The sequence below is a fragment of the Rhincodon typus genome, chromosome 17 (assembly GCF_021869965.1).
Source record: "Rhincodon typus isolate 14 chromosome 17, sRhiTyp1.1, whole genome shotgun sequence".
NCBI lineage: Eukaryota > Metazoa > Chordata > Chondrichthyes > Orectolobiformes > Rhincodontidae > Rhincodon > Rhincodon typus.
Window position 1 is genome coordinate 17477129 of NC_063348.1, and position 19128 is coordinate 17496256.

General features: G+C 41.2%; 1 protein-coding gene across 1 annotated transcript in view; it reads right to left on the bottom strand.

Moving 5' to 3' along the window:
• The window catches only part of LOC109916184 (sodium/hydrogen exchanger 10-like), a 317378-nt gene that overhangs the window by 211938 nt on the left and 86312 nt on the right, over positions 1-19128 (bottom strand). The window contains exons 11-13 of the mRNA XM_048607303.1: positions 14738-14919; positions 9678-9818; positions 9411-9505 (exon numbers count right to left, since the gene is read on the bottom strand). Coding sequence (XP_048463260.1) covers positions 9411-9505; positions 9678-9818; positions 14738-14919 — 418 coding nt within the window. The remainder of the gene's footprint in view (positions 1-9410; positions 9506-9677; positions 9819-14737; positions 14920-19128) is intronic.

Sequence of the window (19128 nt, forward strand, 5' to 3'; positions counted from 1 at the left end):
TATCTGTCAGCCACAGCTCCCTGACTGAACCAGATTAACAGTCCCAATCAGGGAACTCATTCCAAGAGGCTGACCTTATTACAATCATTACAATAACCATTTTTGTAGGCTTTTGCATTGCTTTTTTTTAAATATAAAGAATGGTCGAACTTCATATACCAGGGCACAATATCAGGAATAGTTGTACAATGCGACCTAGTGCTTGCACGATTGTTTCTCATGCCAAAGACAGAAGCAGTAGTTTTAATATAGAAACACAGAAAATAGGAGCAGGAAGAGGCCATTGAGCCCTTTGAGCCTGTTCTACCAATGATCGTGGCTGATCATCCAACACAGTACCCTGTTCCTGTTTTCCTCCCCACACCTTGTTGAGCCCTTTAGCCCTAAGAACTATATCTAACTCCTTCTTGAATGAAAACATTTAATGTTTTGGCCTCAACCACTTTCTGTATCACAGAAATACCCAGGCTCACTGCTCTCTGGGTGAAGAAATTTCTCCTCATTTTAGTTCTAAATGGCCTACCCCATATCCTTAAATCAGTCCTGCCATCCCAGGTATCAGTCTGGTAAATCTTCATTGCCTAATGCCCATGGCCAGAACATCCATCATCAGGGAAGGAGACCACAATTGCACACAATACTCCAGATGTGGTTTCACCAAGGCTCCATAATTGCAGAAAGAAATTCTTGCTGCTTTACTCGACTAATAGAGACACCCTTCTCGCAATGGCTAACATGCCATTTACTTCTGCACCACCTGCCGCTAATGACCTACATGCTTACTTTCAGCAACGGGTGTATAAGGACATTCAGGTCTCTCTGAATCTTTCCTTTTTCCAATCTATCGCCATTCAGACAATAGTCGGTCTTCCTGTTTCTGCTATTAAAGTGGGTAACTTCACATTTATCTACATTATGTTTCATCTGCCATGCATTTTCTCACTCACTCAACTTGTTCAATTCACATTGAAGCATGTCTGCATTCTCCTCACAGTTCACCCTCCTACCCGCTTTCTGTCATCTGCAAACTTGGAGATATTTTGAGATTTTTTTGAGTTTGATTCATTGTTGTCACATGTACAGAGATACAGTGAAAAGTGTTGTTTTGCTTGCTCTACAGGCAGATTGTACCATATGAAGTGCAGAATACTATGTTATAGCAGCTGAGAAGGTGCAGAGAGAGATCAGGATTAAAATTTGAGAGGTCCCTTCAAAAGTCCGATAACAGCAGAGAAGAAGCTGTTCTTGAATCTGTTTATACACGTATTCAAACTTTTATATCTTCTGCCTGACCCAAAAGGGTGGGTTTAACTGGGGGGGAAGGGGTCTTTGATTATGTTGGTTGTTTTCCCCAAGCAGCGGGAAGTATAATTGTAATCAATGGATGGAAGACTGGTTTCCTTGATGGACTGGGCTGTGTTCACGACTCTCAGTAGTTTCTTGCAGTCTTGAGAAGAGCAGTTGCCATACCATACTGTGATACATCCACATAGGATGCTTTCTATGATGCATCTATAAAAGTTGCTAAGAGTCCTTCTGGACATGTCAAATCTTGAGGAAGTAGATCGTTGTTGTGCTTTGTTGACTGTTGTGTCAACGTGAGTGGATCAGGACCAATCATTGGTGATCATCACTCCCAAAAACTTGACGCTCTCGACCAATCTCCACCTCAGCACCACTGATGCAGGCAGTCCACTTCCTGAAGTCAATGTCCAGCTCCTTCGTTTCACTGATGTTAATGGAGAGATTGTTATCTTTATACCATGCTGCTAAACACTGAATTACATGTAGTTCCCTCATCTAAATCATTTATATTGCAAATAGTTGAAGTCCGAGCACTGATTCCTCCTGAACCCCATTAGTTACTGCCTCTGACTCAGAAAATGATCCACTTACTCCTGTTCTGTTTTCTGTCTGCCAACCAGTTCCTGTCCAGGACAGTACACTAAACCCCCAATCCTGTATGCTCTAATTTTACAAACTAATCTCTTAAAAAGGGCCTTATTGCAAGCCTTCTGAAAGGTCCATGTAAACCATATCTACCGGCTCTCTCTTATCAACTCAATGAGTTACATCCTTGAAAAATTTCTGTAGATTTGTCAAACATGATTTCATAAGTGCATTGGACTCTGTCCAATCCTGCCACTGTTTTCTAAAATTCCTGCTTTTAAATCTTTTATAATGAACTCAAGCATTCCCCCACCACCAATTTCAGGCTAACCAGCCTATAAGAACATAAGAACATAAGAACTAGGAGCAGGAGTAGGCCGTCTGGCCCTTTGAGACTGCTCCGCCATTCAATAAGATCATGGCTGATCCTTTCGTGGACTCAGATCCACTTACCCGCGTTCTCACCGTATCCCTTAATTCCTTTATTGTTCAAAAAAAATCTACCTTTTTTTTAAAAGCGTTTACTGAAGTAGCGTCAACTACTTCACTGGGCAAGGAATTCCATAGATTAACAACCCTCTGGGTGAAGAAATTCCTTCTCAGTTCAGTCCTAAATCTGCTCCCTCTAATCTTGAGGCAATGCCCTTTTGTCCTAGCTTCACCTGCCACTGCAAACATCCTCTCTACTTCTATCTTATCTATTCCCTTCATAATTTTATATGTTTCTATAAGATCCCCCCTCAATCTTCTGAATTCCAATGAATATAATCCCAATCTACTCAGTCTCTCCTCATAAACTAACCCCCTCAACTCCGGAATCAACCTAGTGAACCTCCTTTGCACCCCCTCCAGTGCCAGTACATCCTTTCTCAAGTAAGGAGACCAAAACTGCACACAGTACTCCAGGTGTGGCCTCACCAACACCTTGTACAGCTGCGACATAACCTCTCTGCTTTTAATTTCAATCCCTTTAGCAATGAAGGACAAAATTCCATTTGCCTTCCTAATTACTTGTTGTACCTGCAGACCCACCTTCTGTGATTCATGCACAAGGACACCCAGGTCCCTCTGCATAGCAGCATGCTGCAACTTTTTACCATTCAAGTAATAATCCTTTTTACTATTACTCCTACCAAAATGTATGACTTCACATTTATTTACATTGTATTCCATCTGCCAGACCTTTGCCCACTCACTCAATGTATCTATGTTCCTCTGCAAAGTTTCACAGTCCTCTGCACACTTTGCTTTGCCACTCATCTTACTGTCATCTGCAAACTTTGACACCCTACACGTGGTCCCCAGCTCCAAATCATCTATATAAATTGTAAATAATTGCGGTCCCAACACCGATCCCTGAGGCACACCACTAGTCACTGACTGCCAGCTAGAATAGCACTCATTTATCCCCACTCTTTGCTTCCTGTTAGTCAACCAATCCTCTATCCATGCTAATACCTTACCCTTAATGCCATGCATCCTTATCTTATGCAGTAGCCTCTTGTGCGGCACCTTGTCAAAGACCTTTTGGAAGTCTAGGTACACCACATCCACTGGGTCCCCTTTGTCCACCTCACTCGTAATGTCTTCATAGAATTCCAAAAGATTTGTCAAGCATGACCTGCCCTTCATGAACCCATGCTACGTCTGCCCAACGGGACAATTTCTATCAATTCCTATATCGGTTTCTTCTCTATCTCATCTTTAAAATAATGGGGTTATGTTAGCAACCCTCCAATCCAAAGGACCTGTTCCAAAGTTGAGAGAATCTTGTAAGAAGATTCCACAAATGTATGCACTGTTTCTAGGAGCAGTTCCTTTAGCACTGTGTGATGTAGATTACATGGTCTTGGGGATTTATCAGACTTTAATTCCATCAATTTTCCCAACATTCTTTCCCTATTAAAGGAGGACTTATTATTTTAAAAATACTGTTGCTGATTGGATAATGAAAATATAAAAATTTATACTGAAAATTAAATTACATGGATCAATTTCAGAATACATTTCAACTTCAGCTAGAAAAGTGGGTGAGAGGAGGACGCCTACACATGCAGTCACAGCACCTAGAGAGTGGGCAAGAGAATGATCCTAAGACAGGTAATTAGTATCTAGATGGGCAGGTGTGGGGAGAACCCTGAAACAAGTAATTAGCCCAGTCCAGTCTCTGGATCCAGAGAGATCAACTTGACTTCGAGAAAACCCAAGTGTGTTGCCACAAGGAAACAGGTAAGAAAGGTCTAGGCCCGAAACGTCAGCCTTCCTGCTCCTCTGATGCTGCTTGGCCTGCTGTGTTCATCCAGCTCTATACCTTGTTATCTCTATAAACAGCTAATTGACTGGTTAGTGAGTATTTTTCTAATATCATTCAAAACTCAGTAATTTTAGTAATTTTAAGATATTATCAGTAGAAGATTTACTACAAGTAACAAAAATATAAAAAAACTCAGTTAATCTGGCAGCACCTGTGGTGAGAGAAACAGAGTTAACGTTTTGAGCTCAGTGTGACTCCTCGGAAAGAAACGTTAACACCAATCCACAGATGTCAACAAATGTGTTGAGCTTCTCCAGGACGTTACTTTTACTTCAGAATTCCAGTATCCACAGTATTTCACTTTTACTAATTATAATAATGCATGTTAGATTGGCTAGTAAGTACTTCCTATATATCTTAACTAGAAAAATTTCAACTGGGTGAAGGGAACATTTATTGAAAGAACAGAAACATAAGCAAGACTAGACATATTAATTAAAAATAATCAGCAAAATAAGTAATCAGTAATAGATTAATTAAATGTTATACAGATGGCAGGGATAGTGACATACAGTGGGATCTCTTGTATGCCAATGTAATCCTGGTAAACATATCTGCAAATGGCTACTACAGAAGAGATATCAGCTCAGAATAATTGAACTGGAGCAATAGAAACTACAATTTACCAGAAGGGAGAAGTTACCTAGATATTTTATTCGAGGTGGCAACCATAACTCTTAGGATGGAGTCTTCTGATTTGATCTATGGTTAGGAATAGAAGGGTTTGACTGTGAGTGAAGCAGGAATGGGGATAGAAATGGTAGCTGAGGAAAAGCCTCATTATTTGAAAGCGTCCAACAGGTTGAAAAGTTCTCGCATCTCACATGGACAAAAGCAGGGACTACAAGATGTATAAGCAAACTAACCATGGTACAAAAAGAGGAGCAAATAGAAATGCAGTAGTACTAGAAAATAACATCATCGGGGGATAAACACAGTTCTCTGCTACTAGGTGTGACAGTCAATAAGGCTATATTGCCTCCTTGGCATCAGCATTCAGGATATCTGCTCGATAATGGAGAAGGATGATCCAGTTGTGCTCAATTTGCACACCAACACAGATAGGATTAGAAAAGAGGTTTTGCATAACGACTATGAGCAGCTACAGACGACAATGAAAAGCAGAAGGTTCAAGGTAATAACCTCTGGAATACTACCTCAGCCACATTCAAACTGGAACAGAGTAAATAAGATTAGGGAGATGAATGCATGCCTCAAAGACTAGTGTGGGAAAAATGGGTTTTGATTCATTGGGCACTAGAACCAGTACTGGAAAAATGGGAATTTTGCCATTATTACAGGTTTCTTCTGAATTATGTTGCAACCAATGTTCATACAAATCATCTAACTGGGAGGATAGAGAGGACTTTACACTAAGGCAAAAAATGACGAAACTGAACAGCACAGTAATATGGGCAATGATAAAGCAGAATGTGGCAGGAAGGAACAGTGTGCACAAACATAAGAATGCAACAGCAGATAAGACCAGAGATTGCAATCTTGGTAGAAAGACAGTGTTAAAAGGCTCTATATCTATGTGTACATAGCATTCTTAAAACAGGTGAATTATTAGCACAGATAAATATCTATATATATGACCTGATAACCATTACAGAGATATGGTTTTGGGGTAATCAGGGTAGGAACCTACACATTGGGGGGAATTTGACATTCTGAAAATACTTGAAGCGATGAAAAGGTGATGGGGTAACTGTTAATTAAGGACACAATAAGTACAGTAGTGAACGCTGATTGCAAAAGCAAAACGTAGAAGAGCAAGATGTAGAATTAGTTTGGGTAGAAATAATAAATAGGAAAAGATAAGAGAGGTCATGTCTGGAAGTAGATTACTGACACTTTCAAACAGTGGTTAGAGTAAGACAGAGCACACAGGGAAAAAAAAATACATTTAGCATGTAAGCAAGATGCAGCAAAAATCATGAGTGTCTTGGATGAACCAAAATGGCAAAGATAGTCTACAAAATCAGTTCACAGAGTGCATCTATTTCTTAGAGCAGTTATTTTGTACAGCCCACCAGGGAGCAGGCTATTCTAGACCTGGTACTGAGCCAAGATTAATGAATGATCTCATAGTAAACAACCGTCCAGGCAACAGCAATATGAATATGGTAGAATTTTCATGGTCAGTTTGAAGGGGACAATTTTGGTCATAAGACTAGTGTTTTAAACTTTAATAATAATAAACTTGAATAATAAACTTTAACAATAATAGTATGAAGACAGGTCTAGCAGCTAGAGACTAAGTGACCTGGGAAACTGGGTTTGATTCCGCCTAAAATCAAGATTCATTGAGGGTGTCAGGTTTGTCTGTCCTTTCTAACCTTGTCTTCAAATGAATCCAGTTTCTCTAGCTCCCCAAATGACATTTCTTCACCTCTTCACTGCTAGGTTGGGTAGAGTCCAGCAGTCCACAATGATCTGAGAGACCCTTTATGGCATGGAACTGCAGTTCTCTGCCTCAGTAATGCAAGCATTGGAATCTGGTCTTTAGCAATCCAATGGTCTGTTTGACTGCTAGCCTGGTTGAGGTGCGGGAGACATTGTACCTCTCCCCTGTTGGACTTTATGGAATCTGTACAGGTGTCATAAGGATTTTTGAAGACAGCTCCCATTACCAAGAAACCAATGTTACAGTTATGCATGGACAGCAATAGTTGTTTGCTGGGCAGTTTATCAATGTTGCTGACTGTTCCCAAGGAGTTATCGGTGATGAATGTTCAAACATTTGCCCTTTGTACTTCTGGAAATCGAGCTATGGATCCAAATCAAAATCTAACTGCCTGCTAATCTCAGGATTCGTGGTAAACCTCATAAAATCATTGGCCCTTTTGAACATGGCATTGATGTATCTGTCTCTGCAGCTGACCAGAAAATACCATCTATCTATACCATCTATCCTTTGACAGGGTTCTGCGTGGTAGACTAAACAGTAAAGTTAGATCACATCGGGTTCAGGGTGAGCTTGCCATTTGGATACAAAATTGGCTTCATGGCAGGAGACAAAGTGATGGTGGAGGGTTATTTTTCAGACTAGAGGCCTGTGACTTGTGGTGTTCCACAGGGATTGTACTGGGACCACTTCAGTTTGTCATTTATATTAATGATTTAAATGAGAATATAAAAGGCATGGTTAGTAAGTTTGCAGATGACACCAATGATAATGGTATAGTGGACAGTAAAGAAGGTTATCTAAGATTACAAAGAGATCTTAATCAATTGAGTCAATGGTCTGAGGAGTAGCAGATGGAGTTTAATTGGATGAATGCAATGTACACCTACAGTGTGGAAACAGGCCATTCGGCCCAATAAGTTCACACCAGCCTTCCGAAGAACATCCCACCCAGATCTACTCTATCCCTGCATTTCCCATGCTAACATATCTAACCAATACATCACCGGACACTATAGGCAATTTAACATGGCCAATCCACCTAACCTGCACAATCTTGGACTGTAGGAGGAAACAAGAGCACCCGGCAGAAACCCTCACAGACACGGGGAGAACATGCAAACTCCACACAGGCAGTCACCCAAGGGTAGAATCGAACCTGGTGCCCTGGCACTGTGAAGCAGCACTGCTAACCATTGAGCCACCGTATTGCATCTTGGTAAAGCAAACAAGGGTAGGACTCAATAAAACTAGGGCTTTGGGTAGTATTGTAGAGCAGACAGACCTAGGGATTCAGGTACATAATTCTTTGAAATTTGAATCACCATATAAATAGGGCGGTTAAGAAGGCATTTAGCGCATTTGGGCCTTAATTGCTCTGACCTTTGAGTATATGAGTTGGGACACTATGTTGAGGTAATACAGGACATGAGGTGGGGAGCACTCTTCTAGAGTACAGAATCCAGTTCTAGTCGCCCTGTTATAGGAAGGATATTATCAAGGATATCAAGGATTATCAAGGCTATTATCAGTTCTGAGGAAGGGTCACCGGACCCGAAACGTTAACTCTGTTTTCTCCTTCACAGATGCTGCCAGACCTGCTGAGCTTTTCCAGCAACTTTGTTTTTGTTCATTATCAAGGTGGAGATGGTTCAGAAAAGATTTACCAGGTTGTTGCCAGGACTGGAGGGCTTGAGTTATAAGGAGAAGCTGGATAGACTGGGCCATTTTCCACCGGAATGTAGGAGGTTGAGGAATGACCTTATCAAGGTTTATAAAATCATGAAGGGTACAGATAAGGTGCATGGCAGGTTGGGAATTTCAAGACTAGGGGGCATATTTTTGAGGAGTGAAAAAAAAATTTAAAACAGACACGAGGAGCTAAACTTACATTACCTTATGATACTCCATAATACATTACATTTAATTCATCTTTCAACTAAACAGTAACTGTTCCTGTCTTTTCTCCCATTCTTATTTCCAAGGGTTGGGCTATGGACTTCCACTGGATTGATCCACGGTCATGGGCAAGTACTGCAGTGGTCTGCCACTGTCTTCTACAGGATGGCTGACCAGAAGACTGCCCCAATCTCAACCACCTTTCACATAGGCTTATTGGAAAAATTTACAAGCTGACAGTCAACCTGTTTAGCCAGGTTATAAACACACCTTTCATGGCCAACAAGATCTGACACAGGATTTAAACCCACAGCTTCTAGTCCAGTGACGTTTATCATTGCATTACAAAGTCTACTTAACATTAACTACCAGGTATGATGGATACATAGATTTTATGGCGATTTGGCCAACCATAGAACTATTTACCTATTTGATTTCTTGTAGCTTTGAGACAATAAGGATATTTGAATTAATTATAAGCATGTTTCACCATTGTGATGAAACTGATTTCTCCGGCACTTAAAAAGCTAAGCACAGCTTTCATTCTGTGCACCCAGCACATAACTTTTCTGAGCAAAAGCTCGGGGCAAAAGTAGACATACATCAAATATAATGAGACTCTGGCTAATTCCCTATGTTGCCTGATAAATGTGGCAGAAATCATCAGAAAATCCAGGCTATCCTTTGAAAGCATTGGTGTGTGTACTAGTCAATTTAACTTTCCAGCTCATTGTTATACCTTGACCATGGTATGTGGAGTACACCTAAATTGAAAAAGAACATAGTAGCTTCTGTTTTTATTATTCATTCTGCATATATGTGCCCAAGTCTGTCTCTTAAAAAAAAATGTAAAACTAAGATTTAACCAGTAGTTACTGTTAAGCATGATGCTCTTACCTTCCAGAATCAATCATGTTCTCAGTGATGCTAATCAATGTCCGAGCTGCCTGGCGATTAAGCATTCCAGCACTATACTGCCGCCAGTAACTGGTCTATATGCAACAGCAATTCAGAACAGAAAAGCTGTTGTAATATCTGTAGGCCAACAGTCTGATTGAAAAGATAATTATTCAAGTAACAATAGTGGCTTTGTTTCACTGCTAATGGAGAAAAGCAATCACAGAAAGAATCTAGGCAAAGTAACATATAATTCAGAAATGTAACCTTTTGTGCTTTTAAAACACGTATCCTGGCTTCTTCCATCATGTCATCTATCTCACGAAGAGAAGGTTCCCATGGTATGTTCTTCTCACAGTCTGGGCAACGAGCTGTTCTTGTGTTTTGTAAAAGATCGTCAACATGAACCTGAGAAGTACAGTATATATGGTTTTGTAACACATTCATGCAGATTATTTATTCTTGCACATTAAGATAAATGACAGAGATTGTTTTCAATTATTTCTGTGGAAATCCTTGCCTTTCTCTTGGTATCTTCCAGGCAAGATCTTCCACTGGAATTTTATTAAAAATACTCATCAGGATTCAGATACTGCTGACAAGCTCCTTGTATACTGCCCACCCCTTACCGCCCTTAAGAAAACAATAACTGCCTTCTCAAATCAGTGCAATCCATACAGTGAAGGTGTTTCCACAAATTCTGTTAAGGTTGTTCAGTTGTTTGACCCAATAATGGAGAAACAACTATATATGACCAATTCAGGGTGCTGTATGGCAAGAACCTGAGAAGTAGAGATAATCATTCCACTCCTAGTTTTCGGTAGGAGTCCTACACAATGTATTCAGATCCTCGTAAATTGTTTCAAAAGCTGGTATCAGAACTAAAGACATAGATTTAATTGACAGTTGGGTTTCATCAGCCACTCTCATGTATGGAATGTCTTGGAAAAAAAATGTGCTCTAGGTCAAGAGAAATGTTTTAGCATTATAGTCTTTGTCTTCCTAATATTGAAATGACCTGACATTAGAATTTTCTAAGACACAATTTAATAATAATACTCAGATGGAATAACCACCTGATGGATTACTGCCCAGTTCCTATCAGCTGGTATTTGTTGTGGTCTCCATTTCCGCATTAATACTTTGTCTCTTAAATAACAATATTCAGGTACTAGTTGGGATTCAATTTCTGATTATGCGGTTTGGTACACCTTTCTCAATATGTTTCTTGAATTTCTATTAAGGAACATGGGTTGAACAGGTCACCCTCATTCTCTTTACTCTGCAGTTCAATTTTCAAAGAAAAAAGAAGCGTCAGACAATTCAACTTCCAAGTCTTCTTCCTTTATTCACAGACTCTCCTTCCTGTCTAATTCTACGAGCCTGAGATCTAGTCACACCCAGTCAGCAAATAATCCAGGACGTCCCTCCTACATCATCTCAGCTTTCTTTATTTATACTGATTGTGCCACCATTCTCAGTGAGACCAATATTTTTGAACTAGTCAAGTTATTTCCCCAAGATAAAACAAGTTTGTTCTACAGAGATTTGTTGTATAGCTCTAAATAAAATTGCTCCACTTACTAAGTCACCTCCAAGTATACCTGCAATTAATATTTTCTCTTTCATTAACTCCTCTCAAAAACAAATGGTATCACCAGCCAGTACGAGTTATCGACTTTCTCCAATATCTCTCAATACCTTTACTGGTTTGCCTCCTCGATTTGACAAAAAAAGAAATAATTCTCCTTTTAAAGTAAAATATTCACAACCTCCAGTGGTCTGATTCTTTTATCAACAGTCAAAGAAAACAATGTGCAACTGTCCTGAGTCATCCCTTCCTTCATTGTAGATTCTAAATAAATATGTGGCCTTTGTACTACACTGTAAGTATCCATTTCCTTTTTCATACAAACTTTCTCAGGATTTCTTAGAGGCTCCCACTATTATAATCAGTCTCCTATTTAATTTACAGCAATTAGTTTTAGTATGTTCAGTCCAATCATAATAGACACACATTATTTTCTTCACATTCTCAACAGCATCGCTTTACACTGGCTCAGGGTTGGACCACTCCACAATTCCACTTCATTCTCCAGCTCATTCGCCATGCTAACAAGAAACTTTTTATTTTCCTTTCAGGCATCAGGGCACACATGACGCAAAAACTCAGAGATACACATGGCCCTCTGGAACATTCCTCCACTCCTCTTCCCTCTGACTGCATCCCCTCCCTCAACCCCACCTTCTGTCGTGTATTCATTATCCCTGCTGACCTTCTGCTCTCCGATGCTGAACACTCTGTACTCAACAAAGGTCTCAGCTTTATCCCCCTGCGTCCCCACCCTAATGAATTTCGGGCATGACATGACATCAAACTCTTCTTCTGTCGTCTTCGCCTCCGTGCCTACTTTTTTGGGCAAAAGTCCTCTCCCCATTCCACAGACCCCTTCGCCCAGCTCCAACATTCTCCCTCCACCTGAACCCTCCCTCCGGCCTTTTACCTGCATGCAATCTGTTCATTAAGAAATGTCGACGTGACATCGGTTGCCTCAATTTCTCTGCTCTCCTCACCCAATCCACTCCACGAGTTTTGAGGAAGGGTCACCAGACCTAAAACACTAATTCTGATTTCTCTTCACAGATGCTGCCACACCTGCTGAGCTTTTCTAGCAATTTCTATTTTTGTTTCATCCTTATATGATCCTTCTTAATTTACCCAAAATTAATCAGCTAACTCTGAGAACTACACTAAGAAAGAAACCAATGCACTGGAGAAATGCAAAAGAGGTTTATGAGAATAAATTCAGTCATAATGATGGATTGAAGAAATTAGGACTGTTTACATTGGAGAGGAAAGGCTAAGACAAAATCTGATAAATGTTTTCAAAACCATGATAGGACTGGAAAGAATAGATGGGGCAAAACTGTTCCTGCTCCTAACAGCCTGTAGTGTTGAACCAAGAACGGTACACAGTACTCCAGCTGAGGTCTAACTAGTATCCTACATAATGTCAGCATATCCTCCCTGCTCTTGTTATGCTCCAGTTAATAAAGTCTAGAAAACTGTATGCTTTACTACCTCTTTACCTCTAGAGACGCCTTTAATGAATTACGCACATATGCTCCAAGGTATCTCTGCTCACACACACTGTATCTTATACTGTCTCGCCATATTCTTTGTACCAAAATGTATCTGCTCACATTTCTCCCCAATGAACTTGATCTGCTACCTATCTGTCCATTCCACATATTTGTCAATGTCCCTTTGAAGTTCTAATAAGATACCTAGCTACTTATATGGGATTCAGTAATGCGCCAGACAAAAGATTAATGGGTAAGATGATGGTTCTTGGAGCTGGGGTACAGTGGGCATAAATGGGTCTTTTTCAGATTGGCCTGCAATAATTAATGCAGTGCTACAAGAATCAGTTCTAAGATAGAAGATATTTAGAATCTATATTAATGAGCTGGATGAAGACAGACAGTAATGTATCTAAGTTTGCTGGCAATACAAAGCAAAGTGTGAGGACGGCACAAAGGAGCTGCAAAGAGAGACAGGTAAGTTAACTTAGTTGATCATAGGCCATTCAGCCCATTGCGTCTACATCGACCATCCAAAGAGCATCCCACCCAGACCCATGCATCCTACCCTATCCCTGTAACCCTGCATTTCCTATGGCTAATCCACCTAGCCTACACATCCCTGCACACTATGGGCAATTTAGCATTGCCAATCCACCTAACCTGCATTTTTTTTGGACTGTGGGAGGAAACCCACACAGACAAAGGGAGAATGTGCAAACTCCACATAGACAGTGGAGCTGAACCCAGGTCCCCAGCACTATGAGGCAGCAGTGCTAACCAATGAGCCACTCTGCTGCCCAAGAATAACAAAGAGCCAGATACAGTACAATGTGGGGAAGTGCAAGGTTACTCACTTCAGTCAGAAGAAAATCAAAATACTTTTCAAAATACTTGTAAATTTAAACATGTAGATGTTGAGGTTCAGAGAAACTTGGGTAGGCTCATACAACAGTTTTGGTGAAAACTACATCCAGTTGCAGTAGAGATAGTGGGAACTGCCGATGCTGGAGAATCTGAGATAACAAGGTGTAGAGTTGGATGAACACAGCAGGCCAAGCAGCATCTTTACTGGCTCCATCCCCACCTCTTTGACCCGTCTGTCTCCTCTCCACCTATCTGCTCCTTTCTCCATCTTCCATCCACCTCCCCCTCTCTCTCTATTTATTTCAGAATCCCCTTCCCCTCCCCCATTTCTGAAGAAGGGTCCAGACCCGAAATGTCAGCTTTCCTGCTCCGTTCATCCAGCTCTACACCTTGTTATTCCAGTTGCAGTATCCATATTTCTAAAATACTTGCATCGGTCAAAGTGCCTAGTTTCAGAACAATGGAGTGAGCATTTAAAACTTGGATGAGGAGAAATTTCTTCACTCAAGGGGTTGAAATCTTTAATTCTCTAAGCCACAGGGCTCTATTTGAGATTGGGACAGACAGTACTTTGGTCTCTTATGGAATGAAGAGACAAAGTGAATAGGTGGGAAGGTGAGATTGTGTTGTTTGTCGTGTACATGCTGTATGAAATGGTCTCCGAGTCTACGTTTGGTCTCACTGATGTAAAGGAGGCCACATCGAGAGCAGCGGATACAGTAGTATACACTCCCTGGGTGAATGACAACACCTTCTGTTCGCGAAACATTTTAACTCCCCCTCCCACTCCCTCGGTAACATGTCCATCCTGGGCGTCCACTGTCACAATGACACCACCCACAAACTGGAGGAGCAGCACCTCATATTCCGCCTTGGGAGCCTACAGCCCGATGGCTTAAACATGGAATTCACCAGTGTTAAAATCTCCCCACCCCCAGCCTCATCCCATTACCAACCCTCCCTCTCATCCCCACTTCCTTGACCTGACACAATCTGTCCATCTTCTCTCCCAACTATCCGCCCCACCCAACCCAGTGACCAATCCCCACCACTCCCTACCTGCACTCACCTATCACCATCCCATCTACCTTCCCCAGCCCCACCTCTCCTCTTTCTATTTATTTCCCTGTTCCCTTCCCCCTCTCCATTTCTGAAGAAGGATCCCGACCCAAAACGTCAACTTTCCTACTGTGTTCCTCCAGCTCCACACTGTGTTGTCTCTGACTGCAGCATCTGCAGTTCTTGCTATCCCTGAGTATAGATTTGGTAATGTTTGAGATTCCAATGACAATGTGCAATCATTCAAGGCAGTAGCTGTATCAGCAATCTGAACATTTTTCAAGTTATTCAAGACATATGATTAAGGTATTGCTCACATTTCTCTGCTGACTCTTGTAAGGGTCTTCAATTTGTACTAATTTTTCTGCCATTACCCAGTTTGCATCTGCAAGGAATCTATCCATTTTCAGCAATGAAAAGGTGTTGGCCTCACTTTCTCTGATACGTTGAAGTGCACTATACATAGCCATCCGTTTAGGGGCTGGAATATCACTAAGACCTTGAAAAGACATTTAATATTTAAGATATTAAATATTACATAGAAATATAAATTCTTATAGTATAGAAAGCTGTTTGTTTACCATAGTTGTACCAACTTTTTCAAAGAGTTGTTCAAATTAAACACACATGCCAGATTTATCTGAATAACTCTGCATTTAATCCTCTTCAAACATATGAATAATTTCTTATTAAAAATTCTTACTAATTCTGGTTCTAACATTTTTCTATATTCCAATACATTCCAGACTCAGACCCAAAGGTGAGGACAAATTTCTTCACCCAGAAGTAGTGAGCCTGTGGAGTTCTCTGCCGCATAAAATAGTTCAGGCCAAAACACTGAATGTTTTCAGAAAGGAGTAAGATATAGTTCTCAGGGCTAAGTGGATCTAAGGATATGTGAAGAAAGCAGAAACAGTGTGCTAAGTGGATGATTAGCCATGATCACGTTGAATGGCGGAGCTTGTTGAAGGGCTAAATATCTATTCCTGCTCTTATTTTCTGTTTTTCTCTCCTTGTTTCTCTAGGATTACACTCTCATGTGAAGAAATTTCTCAACCCAAAAATTCAAAGCAACCCATTTACCAGAAGAAATACTTTTATTCCAGACTTGCTTTATCAAAATTGAATATCATTCCGAATAACTCTTCAGTTTCTCTGAAATGTTCACTGCTGCAAAGAGCTAGCTTCTTCAATCTGTACAGATAACAAATACCGCTGAACCTTGCTACATTGTTAAGCTCATTTGCACCACTTCAAACACCTGGACATTCTTCCTAAAGTGTGGTTGTCACGCCTCACTGAGACAGTATGGTGGAAATCAAGTCCTGCTAATCCCAGACACACAACAAAAGTAACAAATTTCAAAACAACCACAGAATTCTCCAATCTGCCTGTCTTTGATACCCAGGTTGACAGAAATCATGGACCAGGTTTCTGTACTTAGAAAGAATTACTATTCATTACAAGGAATTAGACTCAAGCTACAGGTACTTCAGTTACAGAAAAAGAAAATGAGCCTGTGCAAATGGAACTGACTCCATGGCAATGTGGGTGTAATCATAAATCCTCTAATTGCTTGAAAAATATTGCTGAATTCAGTAACTTTCTGATGCTGTAGATTGGTAGATATAAAGTAGGTGAATGAATGAATGAATGTATTTGTGAGTGAGTGAGTGAGTGAGAGTGAGAGAGAGAGAGAGAGAGAGAAAATGTATGAATGAATGAATGAATAGCCTTTACTGTCACATGCATTCAAATGAGTGCAGTGAAAAGTTTGTAATGTCACCTCTCAGTGTCATCTTAGGTACAGGGTACCTAGATACAAGATACTTAAGTATTTGTTACAGACTTGAGAGAATCATAAATAAAAGTTCAGCATAATAAAGGATGAAGAAGCTTTCTTTTAAAAAGTACTCACACTCTAGTCTTTTAACCCAGTCCATGCCAACTTACAGACCGTCGCACCAAGTGTATCAGAGATGCTGGGCATCAATTCTGGGTGCCTCGCTTGCAGTCCTCAGGGGACTTGCCGCCACCCCTGCGCTGGCTTCTACTCCACTCACCTCTAGGACTCACCTGGACTAGTCACCCCTACACTGGCCTGGCCTGGGACTCGCTGCCTCTCATGACGGCCTGGCCTGAGCCTTGTTTCTGGGACTTGCCTGGACTCGATGCCTCCCACACCAGCCTGGCCTGGGCTTCACCTCCAGGACTCAACTGGACTTGTCACTCCCACAGTAGCCTGGCCTGGACCTCGCCTCTGGATTTCGCCTGGACTCCTGCAGCCCCCTTCAGTCTCCACCATTTGCCTCCGGTAAATAAAAGCTGAAAGTGTGAAAAAAGAGAAAAAAAAGGAAAAGAACGGGCAGAACAGAGGAGCTCCGGCTGGAGTGTCTCACTCTGCAGCCATCTTTAATGCACGGTATATCGTTCCTGGAAAGTGGCATCACAGGTAGACAGAATAGTGAAGAGGTCATCTGGCATTCTTGCCTTCATCAGTCAGCGAGTACAAGAGTTGGGATGTCATGTTACGGCTATACAAGACATTGGTAAGACCACATTTGGCATACTGCATACAGTTCTGATCACTCTGTTATAGGAAAGATGTCATTAAGCAGAAAAGGATACAAAAAAGATTTACGAGGATGTTACCAAGACTGGAAGACTTGAGTTATAAGGAGAGACCAGATAGGCTGGGACCATTTTCCCTGCAGCGTAGGAGGTTGAGGGGTGACCTTATAGACATTTATAAAATCAGGAGGAACGAGTCCAAAACTAGAGGGCACAGGTTCAAAGTGAGATGGGAAAGATTTAAAAGGGATTTTAGGGGCAACTTTTTCACACAGAGGGTGGTTCTTATACGAAACTCTGCCAAAGGAGCGGTAGAGCCGAGTACAATTACAACATTTAAAAAACATTTAGACACGTACATGGATAAAAAAGGTTTAGAGGGATATGGGCCAAATGCAGGCAAATAGGACTAGTTCAATTTAGGAAACCTGGCTGGCATGGATGGGTTGGGCTGAAAGGTCTGTTTCCATGCTGCAGGACTCTATGACTCTATAGTAAGCTGTGTACAGAGAAGAAGGGGGAGTTCCAAGTTGGTACAAAAGATACAGGTAGAAAGAAGAAAGAGGTTCTTCTGAGGGAATATGAGCAGCTAGGGGGCTAAATTAAGAAGCAGAACCAAAAACATAATAATCTCTCAGTACTACCTGAGCCACAAGTTAACTGGCACAGGACCAACAAGATTAAAGAGGTGAACGCGTGGCTCAAAGACTAGTGTGGGACAAATGGGTTTGAATTTATGGGATAGTAGGAACTGCAGATGCTGGAGAATTCATGGGACACTGGCATCAGTTCTAGCGAAGAGGGAGCTGTTCTGATGGTACAGCTGGGACCAGAGTCCTGGCAAATTGCATAACAAGGGCTGCGGACAGGGCTTTAAACCAAACACTGGATTCAGTTGCATGGAAAATTATGGAAAAGCTGAAAAGGTGGGAGGAGGGTTGTGTTGTCTTGTTAGCTGAGGAACCACAAAGGTTAAAAAAAGACCCTGATGGGAATTATGTACAGACCTCCTAGCAGTAGTCAGAATGAGGGGCAGAAAATAAATCATGAGATAGAAAAGGCAAGAAAGGCATAATTAAAATAATCATGGGGGACTTCCATATGCAGATGGCCTAGGAAAATCAAGATGGTAGCAGATCACAACAAAAGGAACTTGTGGAATGTCTTTGATACGGGTTTTTGGAGCAGCTTGTGGTAGAATCCACTAGGGAATCGTAAATTCTGGATTTTGTGATGTATAATGAGGCAGACTTGATTAAGGAAGTTAAGGTGAAGGAATCCCTGGGAGGGGTAAGAGTCTATAATATGGCAGAATTCACCCTGCAGTTTGAGAGGGAGAGGCTGGAATCAGATTGAGGAGTATTACAATTAAGTAAAGACAGCTACAAAGACATGAGGGAGGAGCTGGCCTCAGTTGATTGGAAGGGGAGCCTGGCTGGGAAGATGTTGGAGCAGCAATGGCAAAAGTTTCTGGGGAGTAATTCTGGAGGCACAGCAGAAATTCATCCCAAGGAAGAAGAAACAAACTAAGGGGAGGATATTAAAACCACAGTTGTCAAGGAAAGTCAGGGACAGCATAAAAGCAGAAGTTAAAGTATAAAATGTGGAAGATTAGTGGGAAGCCAGAGGATTAGGAAGGTTCTAAAACCCAGCAGAGGACAACCAGAAAAGCAATAATGGGAGAGACAATGAGATAAGAGTGTAAGCTAGCTGGTAACATAAAAGAAGGTTGCCAGAGACTCTTTTTAGACACATAAAAGAGAGAGGCAAGGATGGAAATTGGACAACTAGAAAAGTAGACTGGAGAAGCCGTTATGGGGAAATAGCAGAGGAAGTTAATAAGTACTTTGCAACAATCTTCACAGTGGAAGACACCAATCGCATACCAGAACTTCAAGAGAGGCAGGGGGCAGAAATGAGTGTAGTGGCCACCACCAAAGAGGTGGTGTTGGAGAAGCTGAAAGGACTGAAGTGGATAAACCACCTGGACAAGATGAACTACATCCCACAGTTCTAAAGGATATAGTTGAGGAGATTGTGAAAGTAATCAGTTCTAGCGAAGATTGGTGGTAATCTTTCAGGAATCACTGGAGTCAGAAAAGATCCCAGAAGACTAGAAAATAGCTAATGTAACACT